Source organism: Clarias gariepinus, chromosome 19 (genome assembly GCF_024256425.1).
Source record: "Clarias gariepinus isolate MV-2021 ecotype Netherlands chromosome 19, CGAR_prim_01v2, whole genome shotgun sequence".
In the NCBI taxonomy this organism is placed as follows: Eukaryota; Metazoa; Chordata; class Actinopteri; order Siluriformes; family Clariidae; genus Clarias; species Clarias gariepinus.
In genome coordinates, this window is record NC_071118.1 from 25,661,822 (window position 1) to 25,678,522 (window position 16,701).

General features: G+C 36.3%; 1 protein-coding gene across 1 annotated transcript; it reads left to right on the top strand.

The window, feature by feature from the left end:
* The first annotated feature begins 826 nt into the window (after window positions 1-826).
* Window positions 827-16,315, top strand: wdr5 (WD repeat domain 5). The gene is made up of 14 exons (XM_053479148.1): window positions 827-1,015; window positions 2,835-2,969; window positions 5,352-5,460; window positions 6,826-6,899; window positions 10,478-10,567; window positions 10,738-10,827; window positions 10,908-10,991; window positions 11,178-11,233; window positions 11,317-11,363; window positions 11,464-11,539; window positions 11,663-11,696; window positions 11,815-11,889; window positions 12,003-12,090; window positions 14,226-16,315. The coding sequence occupies exons 2-14, from the start codon at window positions 2,886-2,888 to the stop codon at window positions 14,324-14,326; spliced, it is 1,008 nt and encodes a 335-aa protein (XP_053335123.1). The 5' UTR covers window positions 827-1,015; window positions 2,835-2,885; the 3' UTR covers window positions 14,327-16,315.
* The last annotated feature ends 386 nt before the right edge of the window (window positions 16,316-16,701 follow it).

Genomic DNA, 16,701 nt, shown 5'->3' on the forward strand with positions numbered 1-16,701 from the left:
CACAGTGGGCACATGCAATTAAAGGGGCAATAGCAATACTATTATGACATTATATATAAATGTATAATTATATATAACTAAAGAAGCTTTTCGTCACAAGTTTAAGACATCGGCAATCAATGAATCGCTTGCAATATGAAAAATCCTTAATGTCTTGAGATCATATTGGCCCACTTAGCCGGCGATCATATTCCCCTAGGAGAAGTATATCAAATTCCATTCGGTGCATTTTGCAAACAGCACAAAATAACCTACTTCCTGTTTAGTAGAGCCCAATGATGTGCATAGCTAAAGTTATTCGTCTCAATGTGTACCGGGTTTTATATGTGTACAACAGGTTGTACGTGCAAGTGTGGCTAAGCTTATGCAGCAAAATCTCATAAGAAGGCCCCGTACCATGCCCAGGGCCCAGCCGCTTAGGCTTCTTAAAATGGCAGCAGGTTCCAACCTGTGTGCTGACAGTTTTAACATGTTAAGACCTACAAACCACTTAGGATGATTAAATAAAAATCCTTAAAAAGAATAAGAGGGCCCTTCACACATTATAATATTATAGTGCTTGGGCCCTAATAAAAAAAAAAAAAAAACTTATGAAATTCTTGTAATTATACTTCAGTATAACATAGTAACATCTGACAATCAGCTTCCTGTTGATTTCCAACACTGATAATCTAAAATACCTTTGGTTGTTGCTTTATGCTTACAATAATACTCGTGCAGATAAATATTTTGTAACTATTAATATCCAAACCCCCTCTCTCTCTCTTTAGAGTGTGGGTTTAGACTGGCACGCTTTCAGGCGTCTCCATCTTTGCGCATGCGCAGTGCTGACCTCGACGCCACATTTTCCCCGCCTGGACTCTCCCTCCATCAAACCCCTGCACGGCTTTACCGAGTCAATGTAAACAGAAAAACGTGGTGTTTTCACGCACACTGCTTGCATTTCTTTCGGGATAAACACCTCCGGTGCACTTTGGAGCTTTAATTCCACGTCGGTCGCCTGCAGGCTCCGAGGGTGAGGCATGTTTTCTACAGGATCTCGCATTGTTTGAATGAATGTGAAATGGTTTTGAGAAAAAACGAGTTTATTCCAATGCTTCCCGACATTTCAAGTGTTTGGGAATTCTAATAGATCATCGTTAGATATTTATCTATGAATTAACATCCTGTAAATAACATTATCAGATATTTTCAGTCGTATTAAAGCGCTTACGTTTTGTTTAATCGCTAGCTAGCTAACCTTAACGTGTTCTTTCGTTTTTTTTTTAAGGCTGTGTCTCAACCGACTACGGATGGACACCTAGGGCGCTCGATTACATTGCGTTGAAAGCAGCTGTTTCCTTGGTTTATCTAGGGGACCTAAATAGGGATCACGCAGCCAATTGGAATTCAGCCTCTTTTAGGCCTTATTTTGCTTGCTAGCTCGCTATACAACAGCTACTTCTGTTTATCAGAACATTATTGAAACATTTATAAAGTTGTTTAGTCAGAAAATGTTTTATTTTACATTAAACATTTAAAAAAGATAGATATATAGTTTAGGACGGTTTATTCTTGGCTAACTTTGCATTCGCTATACCGCGTTAGGAGCGTTTAGCGTTAGCATAGTTAGCACGGTGTTAGTGTAACGTTAGCAAGCTAGCTAGCTACATCACTTTCTTTGCATTTAGTACCATAGACACAAAACAGACTAGCCTTATATATAAGTGTATTTTAACATGCTAGCTATAGGTACACTAGTACATTTAGCTACAGAATTAACACTCGTTAAAGTAAATATTAATGCATTTAATAAGTATGTATTGATTTCAATGTGGTTCAGAGACAGTAATTGAAAAAGCCTGTAATAAAGAAGTTTTTCTATCTAACAATCTGACTATAAAGGATTGAAATCACCAGTCATGATATGATATATTATCACGATACCTCTGTGATAATTTGATTAAAATTACGATTCGATAAGTATCCCAATTTTATAAATATTAGGATTCAATATTATTCCCCCCACACACAAATTTGTTACAAGTCTAAACTTTTAAAACGTTTAATAAGTAATTAAATGTAGCCCATTAGTTATAACATTAGTTTTCTTACCTAAAAAAAAAACATGCACAGCATTTAAACAATACAAACTAACTTCAAATACAAGATTTTAACATTTAACGCAGCAGCACGTATCTCTGTCGTCTAGGGTAATTATTATTTATAAACAAACTTGGCAATTAATTAACTTATTCCACAAAGGATAAAAATGTGTTAATAGTTCAGAGTGCAACACCTGTAGAATTATAAAGAAACTGTGACGTTTTTCCTCCTCAGACATCTCAAAAGTCTCAAAATTTGATAATGACCAATTTTCGACTGATACACTAAATTTTTGGTAGTGGCATGAACATTTGATTTGGGTTTTTGCATTAATTCCAGCTACCAGTTTATAGAGTTAGAAATTTTAAGTTTAATGCAAACATCTGAATTAGGGTGTTTTTTATGAATTAGTTTAATTATTGTGGTATCTGACACCACAGGTGTACGAATGAAAATATATGTAATTCAAAGTGAAGCATGCAGACGGTGTGTGTTCAGTTTGTCAGTTTATTTGTGATTTGCAAATATATAATTTGTGTAACTTAACCAAAAATTTGTATGGCTTTCTCTTATTTTGTTTTAAAATTAAAATTTTACAAAAGAAAAAGGCCAAAAATAATATTTATTATTAAATTGTTATAATACGCCAATTACTATTAAGTTTAACCCTCATTCCTTAATATAAATTTTATTTAATGTTTATCTGTGTTTATATATATTTTCCCCCGTGTTTGATTTTTTTTTTCCAGTCCGGCTGAGGTGGAAGCTGCATCTCTAACCCCAGTCCCTGCTCCTTGCTTATGATGGCAAGTGAAGAGAAGAAACCAGAGACTGAAGCGACTAAAACGCCGACGGCCTCCTCTGGTTCGGCCAGTCAGAGTAAAGTGAGTAACTGTGTGTTAAATCGCTCTCTCTCTGATTCTCTGTATTAACAAAACATTACAAGGCTTTTTGCACTCGTTGCCTTTCCTGAAAATTATTCATATAACCATTATAACCATATATAACATACATATATAAACTAGGATTACTCTTGTAAGCAACCGTTACTAAATATATTAATGTTCTTTACACGACACAGCCATTGTTGGTGTAAACCAATTAGTGTTCACTCCAAAGTTGATTTGGGCATTTGAGGCTGTAAATTGTACACATAATTGTACACATAATCCTTATGAATGATTTTGCACATAATGTTTAAATTTTTTTCCTTTAGTGGTGGTTTATTTGTTTAAAAGAAAACCAATTTTAAAACCATAGTTGACCAACGCCCAGGAGTGTTTTTTTTTCCCTAGAAGAATTGTATAACGGGTCACCTTGAGATACATTGTCCAGCATTTTATACTACCATCTTGTGAGCATGTGCAGTTAACCTCATTGTAAACGCGCAGGTTATTCCAGCTTTGTTTATGTTTTTGATTGTCAGCAGTTGCCCAGGTGTGCAGAACGAGTAAAATCTATTGTCATTTTGTCATACTCGATCACTTGAAATGCACAGGAAATCATCCCATTATTGACTATAATTAATGTCCCTGCTATCCGACTGTTATGTTTACACCTGGTGGTTATTTGTTGGATGTCAGGATCCTTTCTGAATAGAGACGATAAAGATCTTAGAACTTAATATAGTTATATAATTAGGAACGAGAATCACTGGGGACCTCCTGATACGACATCACAATACCCAGGTGCCAATTCAATTTGTATTAAGCGTATTTTATAAATATCAAAATTTTATATATATGTGTTTTAGATTTTGTTCTAAACAAACTTCAAATTAACTTTATTATAGCAATATATGATTTGCCACAAAAAAAAACAACATATGTAACTGAATAATTAAATTTATAAGAAGACTTTTCTCTGAACCATGTGACGCCAGCCGACCGCATCTTTTCGAACTGCTCACTCACGCATTGTTTGGGGCGGTGTAACATGCTAGAAGAACAGCTCTATCTGTTTCTTTCGCTTGCGTGATCTTACAGACACCCCAGATTGGCTGTAGAGCCGTGATTAATGTGGGAGCACTAAGTACCTCTCATCTCTCCCCTCTGAGAGAGATCGGCGAATCAGCTCTCTCTGGACCTCTGGCTGCGAGAGGTTACAGCATCACCTGGAACCGAGCCAGTGAGGCCACTCGGAGGCCTAAGCTCTGTCTTCCTGTGTAAAATATAACTAAAAGGACATTACCATATTAGAAGGAGCACATTAATAATAACTTGTGATTTGCTGTTATTTGTATATACAGATTTTAATTTAAATTTTATATGTATAGCACTTTTAACAACGGTCATTGTCGCAAAGCAGCTTCACAGAATAAAAAAGAAAAAGAAAAAAAAGAAAATGTGTATGAATAGTGCGAAAATGTGCATAAATCAAAACGATCGGATTGAGTTTCAGGAAAAACTCCCTGAAAAACCTTGAGAGGCACCAGACTCAACACATCCTCATTTGGGTGATAATGGATAGCAATGATTAATCTGCAGACATCCTGTGTGTTGGGCAGCTGGAATTAAATATAACATTTGATGTCTTTAAGTTAATTTGGTGTCTAGTTTGTTATTTTAGGCTCAGGTAGACTGTAAAAAGTACAGTCCTGGACTGTTAAAGGACTGTTTAGATTTACAACCAGAAGCGAGGCATCAGGATGAGTCAGTCAGGTCCAGAGGGCAGAGGAGGTCTGAAGCTCACAAGCGCCATATGTAGCTTCACAGAGAGAGAAGTAGAGCGAGAAGAGAGGAAGACATAACAGGTTGGGTTTAGTCACGGTTACATTATGTATAAAGTCAATGTATATTTAGTGCAGAGTGCAAGCAGGGAGTCCGGCAGGACTAATCATGACATGACTAAAAGGAAGAGCCAAAAAGAAACGGACGTAAAGCAACCAGTCATTTCACCGTCAACAAACCTGAGTGATCAATGAGTGTGGGGAAGACGGACAGATCTACAGACAGAACTGCTGTTATAGAAGTGAAACACGTTCTGACCGATCCAGATCGAGAATTTAACAGTGCTGTTATATAGTACAACAATATGGTATAAAGCTGTTATTTTCTCTTCTGAAAAAGAGATGTGATTATTTTACGAAGACTTTCAACCTTCAGACTTTTTGAACAAGGCTAGTCAAAAAGGTTAAAGACTCTAACGCACTCATCTTGGATTCAGTGATCGTTTTACAGCATGTCAGTAATGGCAGTGTCTGTATTGTTTTCACTGTTTAACTGTATCCTTACTACCCTGTTTTTTTTCATTCTAATTCATTACAGTCTGCACCTGCAAAGCCGAACTACACTCTGAAGTTCACTCTTGCGGGACACACAAAGGCCGTCTCCTCGGTCAAGTTCAGTCCAAGTGGGGAATGGCTCGCCAGCTCGTGTGAGTAAACTCATCTGTGTTTCATCGAGTCATGATTTTCTTCATAAGCTAACAATGGCTTCATTCTGCGTTCAACACAGTTTGCATTGGAATGTTTTTACATGATTTACCAGAATATAAATAAAAATCAATTTAATGAGAAATCAGTCTCATGTTCACTTTTTATTTTTGGAGAAAAAAAATTTCCACTTTCATTTGGGACAGTCCATTTCCGTTCTCAGTGTAGAAACTGTTTTGAGTTATACAGTACTGTGCACATAAAGGCTGTAGAGCCAAGATGCTTTAAAACAATTGTATTATTCATTCAGATTAAAATTTAATTATGTGTCACGTTTCTTAGAGTTCAGTGAAATGGTTTTTTCCGCGTATCTGAGTAAAGAACCTGGGCTCAAAATGCATGATCAGCCAGGATACAGCGCCCCTGGAGCAGATCGTGCTAAAGGCCTTGGTTAAGAGCTCAACAATAGAAGCCTAGTGGTGCTGGGGCTCGACCTCCCAACCTTCCGATCCTACCCACAGCCTTAACCGATTGAGCCACCACTACGTCCACAACCTTTATATATAAGATTAATACAACAGTAATTCATGAAACAAAGTCCGTATTTGGTGTGACGACGCTTTAGGGACCATTTAGGCTCTGGTACGAATATTCCAGTTTTATTAAGAAATTAGCTACGGATTTTTAATTACATTTACATTTAGGCATTTGGCAGATGCTCTTATCCAGAGCGACCAACAGTGGCAACTTGGTGGTTGTGGGATTTGAACCTGGGATCTTTCGAACTGTAGTCCAATGCCAATATTCCACCGTAGTCCAAATACTTGGCATCCTGCAGAACCAGAACCAGACAGCACCTACTTGTTTATTTATACTGATGTTTATAAGTCAGATTTTGTTGACTTAATAATAAAATTCATTAAAAGAAAAATCTATCACAGAGTTTGTACTAAAAATATAGACTTTTGCAGATTAATAAGTTATAATGGAGATAAGACTCTAATTAAACACATCCTGCATCACAGGTTTGTTAAGTAGAAGTAAAAATAGGCAAGTGAGAATTTGAAAAAGAAGTTTCTTTAAAGGCAGGGTTAGTGATATTACTGTACGCAGAGACGAAAATAGTAATAATTAGACGAAGTTTTTTACTTATTTTACTGTTTTTCTTTTTTCTTTTGCGTAATAGTTTCCTTTCAGTGTTTGTTTTTCTGTTCTGTTTACCATGTGAAGCACTTGGGTCAACCTGAGGTTGTTTTTGTACTATATAAATAAAGTTAAAGTAATAATTAGGCAGAAAAGTGCAATATTCTTTCCTTTAACATGTCACACTTTATAAAATCTCGCTCTGCACCGTTCTTGTTTTTCAGCGGCTGATAAGCTTATTAAAATATGGGGTGCGTACGATGGGAAGTTTGAGAAGACAATATCTGGACATAAACTTGTAAGTGCAAACTCAGTTCTGTTCTTCGTACGATTTTATTTTTTTAGCCTCTGGAGTAGTGCTGAGATTTTAATCAGCATGTGATGTGTTTCTCTCTCTCACGCACACTCTCTCTCTCACACACACACACGCACTCACACTCATTCCTAGGCCACGTTGCATGTACGTTTCTTGGATTACTGAAGCGGCTCAATTACATCGTCAGTAAAGCTGATGATCTTGGATTTGTCTGTACCTGTTATTTAACATGGAAGAAATTTGATCGTACTTTGTTAGGCCAAACTACATTTTTTATATATTTTTTTGCAAATATTTTTATTGAAAAAAGGAAAACAATACAGTACTTGCAGTTACAGACATACAATTTACCTTTCTTCATTTTTCTAAATACATATACTTATATATTATAAAAAAAAAAAAAAACTAAACAAAAACATTTAAAAAACAAAGAACACCCATCCCCCGTCCCACACGGCTCAACACAACCACCAAACATATTACATAAATATAACAGTAACAGGTATACATTTAATCAGGCAATACCTCCAGACTAGTAAAATAAAAAATAAGGTTGCCAATTGTGGTAAAATTTGGCTGTACATCCTCTTAACGTATATTTAATTTTTTCAAGTTTAAAAAAAAAACATGACATCTTTAAGCCACTGGGAGATAGTAGGATATTTAGCAGACTTCCAGTGTAACAATAATATACGTCTCGCTAATAAGGATGTGAAAGTTATGATATCCATTTGTGTAGAATTAAGTGTAAGTGAGCGATCAGGAATCCCAAATATAGCAATCAGAGGACAAGGTTGGAGAGTTACCCCAAGAACAGTTAACATAATAGCAAAATAACCTGTCCAGAAATCTTCTAGCTCTGGACATAGAAAAAACATGTGGCTAAGGTGACAGGAAGAGCCATGGCATTTATCACATTTGTTTTCCACATCCGGATACATTTCAGAAAGTCCAGACTTAGAGAAATGTACCCCGTGTATGACCTTAAATTGAATAAGTCCAAGACGAGCACAAGAGGTGGAAGACCGTACCCTCGCTATAGCCTGTTCCCAGGACTCCTTATGTATTTGAATTCCCAGTTCCCCCTCCCATGTACACTTATGCTTAACATTTGAGTGGATACTAAGAGACAGGATAGAATCATAGAGTTTAGAAATGGTTCCTCTATGATGATGAATAAATCGTAGCATAGTTTCCCACTGCTGTTCTGGAGGTAAAGAGGGGGAAATTAGGGAAACACTTGGCAACAAAATTTCGAATTTGAAAATAGTGAAACAGGTGGGTAATGGGGAGACCATAACGAGATGACAAATTGGCAAAAGGCCTAAGTACTTAGAAGTTAGTTGGTGGACTTTATCTGAGTTTGGAGATTTAATTCTGTGGATTGACATTAAAGTGTTTGGGTGTTTGATGGCATTGCCACCCACAGTGTAGTAGGACTTTGTGCAAGTTTATTTTAAGTCATTGTTTTATTTATAGGGTGATCCCAATAAATTATGATTGTGACATTTGGGCTTTTATTGGTAAACAAAAAGCCTCAGAGCATGAACAAGCTTAGCATCTGTATACTAGTTGCCAAAAATATACATTTATTTTATATTTGAATGTAGTGTGTTGAGCTAAAAACAGACACAAATTTCAAATAAATGTTTACATTGCGAAAATATACAGCATGTAATCAGCAACATTATTTTGCAAACTGTTTTCAGACAATACAGGAGTCCTACAAACTCTGTGAATTTTAAAGACAACAGCAGAAAGCATTAGACTTGTGTAAAGAAACACGTGAATGAAAAAAAGTGTAGATAGATGGATAGACTTTGATCTTTATCAAACCAGCAGCAGCAGGCTACTTAAACAGTAGTGATGGTGGAGTCAGAATGTAATTTATAAAAGTTTATACAGTATTGCAAATGATGCTATATAGAAAAAAAATGTTTGTCATTTTTGAAGCAAATGATTTCAGATAAACTGCTGTTATTAATGTCATGTTTTCACGTTATGAGTGTGTTGTGTCTGAATCAGTCCTCTACAAACTACACGGCCTGGCAACAAAAAAAAAAACTGCACTCTCTAAGATTTCATTCAGACACCTTTATCTCTGATTACAGCACACAATGTGGAGTCCAGTTAATGTGTGAAAATAAATCCTCATGCCTCCAGAATTGAGACAAAACCACTGTGTTTCTAAGAAAACCTCCATAGATGTGATAACCTAGTCATTCAGTACACTGGGGTCGTCAGCCGACTTCATTTTATTGCCACATAACGTTTCTAAGTCTAGACCTGAGCGACTGAACCAACCCCAGATCATCACACTGTCTCCAGAGACTTGTACAGTGGACACTGTGCATGATGGGTGTATTGCTTCATGTGCTTCTCTATTTACACTGATGCACTCATAACTCTGGAATAGGATCAATCTGGATTCATCAGACCACATGACCTTTTTCTCTTACTCCAAAGTCTAATTTTTATGCTCACTAGCAAATTTAAGCCTCTGAGTCTGATGAGTCTCACTAACCAGTGGTTTTCTTATAGACACACAGCTGTTTAGTCTCAGTCCTGTGAGTTGGCGTGTTTGTGTATGGAAAAGCTCTTACTTTCACTGTTAAACATAGCTCTGGTTAAACATATTTTTAAACATAGCTCACAATGATTTTTCACTAGCAGTTCAGCCCTATCCTTACATTTTTTTGCCCTTTTTGTAATGATGTTTTTTTCCCCCAGGAGGTGCATATAGAGAACACCCTTGAATACTGAATTTTAACATGAAACGTTTAAGATATTAATCATGAACCAAAACTAACTATTAAATTATTAACTTAGCAGTTATTACTGATACTTTTTATGTCTTTTCAGTTTCTTATCCTCTCTTTCATTTGTAGTTTTCTTCATATTTGAAGCACTGGACTTTGCTGTTTAATTTACACATAAAAGTTTAGTCAGTATAAAGCAGATGCAGTATTTTGCAGTCTATCAGTCTGGTTCGGTAGGAACCCCATGATTTGTGCCTTATGAACTTTTGCCTTTGCATGGACTTGCGCTGTAATTTATTTCATTAATTTTGAAAGCAGAGATTTACTCACCCAATGTATTTGTTTTTGTACAATTTTATTTTAGAGGCAAAGAACTTTATTTTTTGAAATAAATTAACACATGTGCATTAAATTATATTAGTGTATCGCATGCTTAAAATACCAATCAAAGTACTGTAATGTGCACATTGGTTAGTAGTTAAACATTACTTCAAACAAACTTCCTAACTAGACAAACCTTAAAACAAACAATAATAATATAAAAAATAGCAATTTATCAATCAGTATTATATAACATACTAATCGATGAGAGACACGTCATAAGAACCATTAAGATAAAAAAGTGTCTGAATATTCCTACTTGATAGATTTAGATAAAAAAAAAAAAGGTGACATCTTATCTTGGCTCTGCTAATCACTAAACACAGATGAGTCACTTAAGAGAAGAATTACATAAGAGATAAAACATTTGTTGGAGGGATTTAAAAAGGCTCACTCTTGTCTATGATTGTCATCCTACAGGGAATCTCAGACGTGGCCTGGTCCTCTGATTCCAACCTGCTGGTCTCGGCGTCTGATGACAAAACTCTGAAGATCTGGGACGTGAGCTCTGTAAGTCCTGCAGCTCTGATCACAATTTAAGCTCATGCTATTAATAATAAAACAAAAAGGGATTAAATGATGTCTTGAGTATTGTGTCAGTTCAGAAAACAAATAAGTTAAGTAAAGTGATTTATATTTATTTATTTATTTATTATTATTATTTTTCTTCGATTTGTTAGGGAAAATGTCTGAAAACCTTGAAGGGCCACAGCAACTACGTGTTCTGCTGCAATTTCAACCCTCAGTCTAACCTCATCGTGTCTGGATCAGTAAGTCTTTTTTCTCTTTGTCTTTTCCCTTCATCACTGTTTTCGTAAACTTAACACTGCTCGTTGTTTTCACCTGTAAGTTTGACGAGAGTGTTCGGATATGGGACGTCAAGACGGGGAAGTGTCTGAAAACGCTGCCGGCTCACTCGGACCCGGTCTCTGCAGTGAGTATATACTTTGTGCTGCCTTATAATAGGCTCTACATTATAAGGGCGTGCAAATATAGAAAAATAATCAACACTTATACTATCAATCTGTCCTTTTACTTTATTAAAAAATGTTTTTTCTTTGTTCTGTAAGGGGGCGCCGTGTTTAATTTCATCAGATTCATTCTGCTACTTTGATTTCAGGTACATTTTAACAGAGACGGCTCTCTGATCGTATCCAGCAGCTACGATGGCCTGTGGTGAGTAAACTTCATAAGAACTTGATGATAAGAACGTTCAAACCTGGTACGTGTAATTAAACCTGGGGCTCGTGTTGTTACAGCCGTATTTGGGACACAGCATCAGGCCAGTGCCTTAAAACGCTTATTGGTGAGTTCTTAAACTCTTACCATGCATTAAAACATCTTTAAAAGTCATCTCGAACTTTGCTTTGTATAATCATCATCATCATCATGCTTGTCTTCCTCAGATGACGACAACCCCCCTGTGTCCTTTGTGAAGTTTTCCCCCAACGGCAAGTACATCCTGGCCGCCACGCTGGATAAGTGAGTATCGGCCCTCCTGCTGATTTCTGATTCAGAAATCACAATGGCATTTTGATTATGGCAGGTTACGTTTATTATATTTTTTGAAATGCCTCAATTTAAAACCTTTTATGTTGTTTGTAGCACCCTGAAGCTTTGGGACTACAGCAAAGGAAAGGTGAGGATTTATGTGTATTTTTTTTTTTTTTTTCTTACTTTAGAAGACACGGCAACACTATTTTAATGAGCCTCTCAAGATTAATCTACTCCACTTATTAATGTTTGTGTTTTTACAGTGCTTGAAAACATACACCGGTCACAAAAACGAGAAATATTGCATATTTGCGAATTTCTCTGTCACAGGAGGCAAGGTGAGGCATTCTCCGCTTTGATTCTTAAAATTTTTATTAGTAACACTAAGCATAAATGTTTTATTGGTTTCTGATTATTATTATTATTTTTTTATTCATGGAAATTTCCGTAGTGGATCGTCTCTGGCTCAGAAGACAACATGGTTTACATCTGGAACTTGCAGACTAAGGAGATCGTACAGAAGCTGCAGGGTCACACAGGTAAAGAATCAGCATGGCTGAACTGAAGAAGTTTACTTTTATTAGGTTTTGTTTATATATCATTTGGGTTCTCTTGAGTTTATAACCTTAGAATGAAACTCTAGCAGCCAAAAGTCTCATTGGATTTTCTCCTTAATAATAACTGACGGTATGTTTTGTATTCTTTTGTTCGGCAGTTCATGTTCGATCACTAACATTATTTTAAATTTCTATATGTTTACATTTCGGTTGGTAAAACCTTGCTGTTCCTCTTTAATCCTACACGCTAATATTCACACATCGGCAGGCAGCTTAACATCCTGTCATGAAGGAGCAAATTATGTATTAAAATGTATTACTGTATTAGCATTCTAATAACAGTATAAATCCAATCGTTACCTAGGTAACATGATATCGTATCAGTTGGTCCCTGGTGATTCAGATGTCTATTATTTTTCACTACACGTTCCCATGACTTTGTTTGCATGGAATTTACTTGCACTCTTATAAGTGCATTTTAATTTTGAAATGAACAAATATTTTTTTTTTCTTTTCAAGGTTGAATTTTTTTTTTTAATGATGTATGGGCGTTTTGCATTTAAATTTCAAAGTAGCATCTCTTCTCTTGGCCGATTGCGATGAAACAAAACCCATATGTTACCTGAAGCTCAATCAGATATACCCGTGAAACCCTATTAAAATTTGTTTAGTAGTTTTTACATGATGTGTAAACAAACAAACAAAAATATGTGTTCTGTTACTCATCTTGTCTCCCAAAATAATTTTTTCAAAAATATCTTAAATGTCCAGGCATGCTGACTTACACAGTTGTACTATATCTATAGATTATTAGATTAGATGTTAAAAGGGGTTTGCTAGGATGGTTGCTGTGGTATTATTTAAGGTTGTTGCTTGGTGGATGATATTTCATCTTGGGTAGTTGATGGATCTCCAGGGTCTGAGGGTTTGAGTCCCGTTTTTGGGTCTTTGTGTGTGTGTGGAGTTTTTTCTTCCCGTGCTTGAAAAACCACTTGGTGGTTTTCCTCCAAGTACTCTGATTTCCTCGCATAGTCCAAAGACATGCAGATTAAGATAATTGCTGTCCTCAAATTTCCCGTAGTGTGAAATTAGTGTGTACTTGTGTGCCCTGTAATGGATCTGTAACCTCTGTCTAGTACCCTGTTCAATTTCAATTTTATTTGTATAGCGCTTTTAACAATTTACATTGTCACAAAGCAGCTTTACACAATCAAAAGAATTAAGTTTGTATGAAATGTGAATGTGTATGAATCAAAATGATATGATTGTCCCTGATGAGCAAGCCGAGGACGTACTAATGTCCCCTGTTATGTCCCCTGGGGTATGCTCAGGTTTCCCGCAACCCTGTACAGGATAAGTGGTATAGTTAGTGACTGACTGACTGAGTGAGAGTAAATTTTTAACAATATTTGTCTGCAGCTCACTTTTCTATTAACTTGTTCACCACAAGAGGGCGCACCTGTTGCTCAGTGCAGTGTGCAATATGGAAGTTGTTTTTTTTAAGCAGCCTCAGTTTTGAATGAGAATACAGAGATAAGCTGGAATTTTGACAGCCTTATTGTTTTTATGCTTTGTTTAATCTAGTTAGGCTTCATTAAAGTCTCATATACTAATTTGGTATGATTGTTCTTTTAGAACTATATGTATAATGTATGTGTTGTGATGAATTATAAATAAATAGTTAATTAATGAAACATAACATGTTTAAGTGTCAGTTTTATAAGAAAACCATAATTGTGAGATGCTGTGTAATGCTTAGTGGTTGCTTTTGTTCGATTTGGCTCCTGGGTTAATTCTAGGTGGTTGATCTTTCCTCTTGTGTGGTTGCTATGGTGTTACTAGGTGGTTGATGTGTCATTCCATATGGTTGCTAAGTTATCCCTGAAACTTGTTCCCCACTTCATCCCCTGTAAATGAGCTGTTACTATAGAAACAGGTAACGTATTAGGTAGAACAAGCGCGTCAGTATAAACCTCCGTCACGCACACTACATGTGCCTTACAGATGCCGTTATAGGATTTACACCTCCTCTTGAACAAAGCAGATTTAATAATTCAACACTGCTGCGGTAATCAACGCCAATAAACCTTTTTTTTTTTTTGCTTCTCCTTTTCCAGATGTCGTGATCTCGACCGCCTGCCACCCGACAGAGAACATCATTGCGTCAGCAGCACTAGAGAACGACAAGACCATCAAGCTGTGGAAGAGCGACTGCTAGGCTAGAACACATGCAGGATTTATTTTATTATTGTTGCTTTTTTCTTTTTTTTAATTTTGTATTTTTCATTTTTGGAGGGAAGGAGGACATTTATTACGAGGAACACGAGGCCAAGGCCGTTCATACCCATGATCGCTTGGTCTTGGCAAGAAGCACTGCAAACGCACGTGTCCAGAGCAGCCAATGCAGAGAGACTCATGTTATGAAAACACCACTTCTTTTAAACAGTCTCTACACTAAATCTCTCTCTCTCTTTCTCTCTCTCTTTCTTTGTGTATCTCTCTCTTTCTCTCTCTGTTTATCTCTGCCTTACCTATCCATGAGCTGTTTCCTCTGATCAATTAAACCCTCAGCTCTGATTCGTGTATATTTTGGTCTTGTCGATCTAGCTGGCTTTGATTTCCTCTTCTAGCTAACAAGCTTTCTGACTTGTTCTGTTTTGTAGAATGTGTTGATTTTTTACATTAACGCGAGCCAGAAGTGAACCACGGGTGTGCAGAAAAGTGCAGCAAAGAAAAAAAAAAAACACCAGTTCATCTCGCACATGAAATGGTCTGGTCTGATTATTGTCTGTCTGCCAGTGTTTCTCGTGTGACTGACTGATTGCCATTTTTAAAGTGGAATTTATTAAACTGATTACACAACTAAAGCCCATGGAGATGGTGAGATGGTCTAAAGAAGAATAATGTTTTGCTATCACTTTTCTTTTTATTTTTAAAGAATATCCCACCAAGGATGATAATCTTGCGCTATAAACTTTGTAAATAGCGTGATCATCGGTGACGTCAAAATTTTATTTTATGATGAAATTCTGAGGTAGCTTTTTCTTTTTTGTTTATCGTTCGTGCTTCCCTACGTTACCCACAATGCTTTGACCACAAGCCTAAAGATTAATCTACCTAATGAGAGCGATGCAGCAGCCCCTTTCTCACTTCTCACATTTAAGGTTGGACTTCTCCTGTAATTTTCAGACATTTCATTTTTCCAGGGCAGTGTTCTCTCAAATCTCCTGATGCTTCATGCTCATGTACAGACAGGCAGTGTGACTTGTGATCCGGTATATGCTTCAACTATCCAGTGTTACTCACTTTCGCTTCTTCAAATGTCAAACATTTTTGATGTCCTTGAAAAATGTTTGTATTTTTCTTGTTGACATCACACATGCCAAAAGAAGAACCTTTAAGATTTGTGTTACAGTTTATACGAGTATATAATATCTTCCTAAATTTTGTCGCACTGCTGTTTCTGCAAATAGCTAACAAGAGAATCATTAGTGAGACAGGACAGCCTTGATCATGATTAAGATCGTATGTGAAAAAATTGTTACTGCAAGGCATTAGGTAATTTTATAAATACAGTTCAGATTGTTATAACCCATATGAGGCCTGCGTTCATTCGTCTGCAACATGCACACTTTGGTTATTTTTATTTTGCTCAGACGCAAGGTCCGTAAAAAGTTTGCTTTATAATGTGTTTGCAGCTACTAGTAAAAAAAAAAAAAAATAGACCAAATATATCAAGGTAGGCTTTAACACTGCCTGGGTTTTGTATAACCTTCATACAGCTTCTCAGTTTAACCAGCTCTCTTTTTTGTTTGTGGTCCAACAGTGTGTGCTGTGCTAATAATGGTGGATGAGTGTTGTACTTTGCTGCAAAGTAAGGGTTGGTGTTTAAAAAAAAACTGTTCTCTTTTTTCTCTGTAAACTTTTAGTGTGATCACAAGGGCTGCATGAGAAACTGGACTTGACCTGTGTCTCAATAAAGTTGTTCTTTTTTTATTTTATTTTTTATATCTGTACCACTGTAGGCTCAGCGTAGACATGACATCGGGTTGTGCGGTCTACCGTTAGCTCATCATCCTGCCCATCTAAGCTGATTATCTAAAACGGATACTGAACTGCAATTCACACCAAATAATGCTCACTCTGATGTGTGTTATAAATTTAATCTGGTATAAATGAGTTTCTAATAAAATAAGGCTCTGTTGTTTTTCGGAATCTGCTGTACATGCTGTTGAAAATGGCTTAACGTTTACGGAACCAAAAACAAGAAGTCTATAGAATAGTACGAGTTAAAAGTCTTGGGCTGATTTCTTTCTAGACGGCCAAAACATGGTATTGGTACTAAAAAGTGTCATCTAGTTGAAAAGTAAATGTTCAGTCACCATTTTTTATAATCCTTAATTCTTGTCTCCCAATTCTTATGTTTTTTTTTTTTGTAAATCTGCATACACATTTTTACCAGGTAAAAAGAAACACATTTGGTAAATACAGTTTCATGCATCTTTATGTCTGTAACTTTTTAAAATTCAAATCTTTTATTTATCTCAACTGTTGAAAAGTTTGGCCAATTTAGATTTTACATTAAAATACACC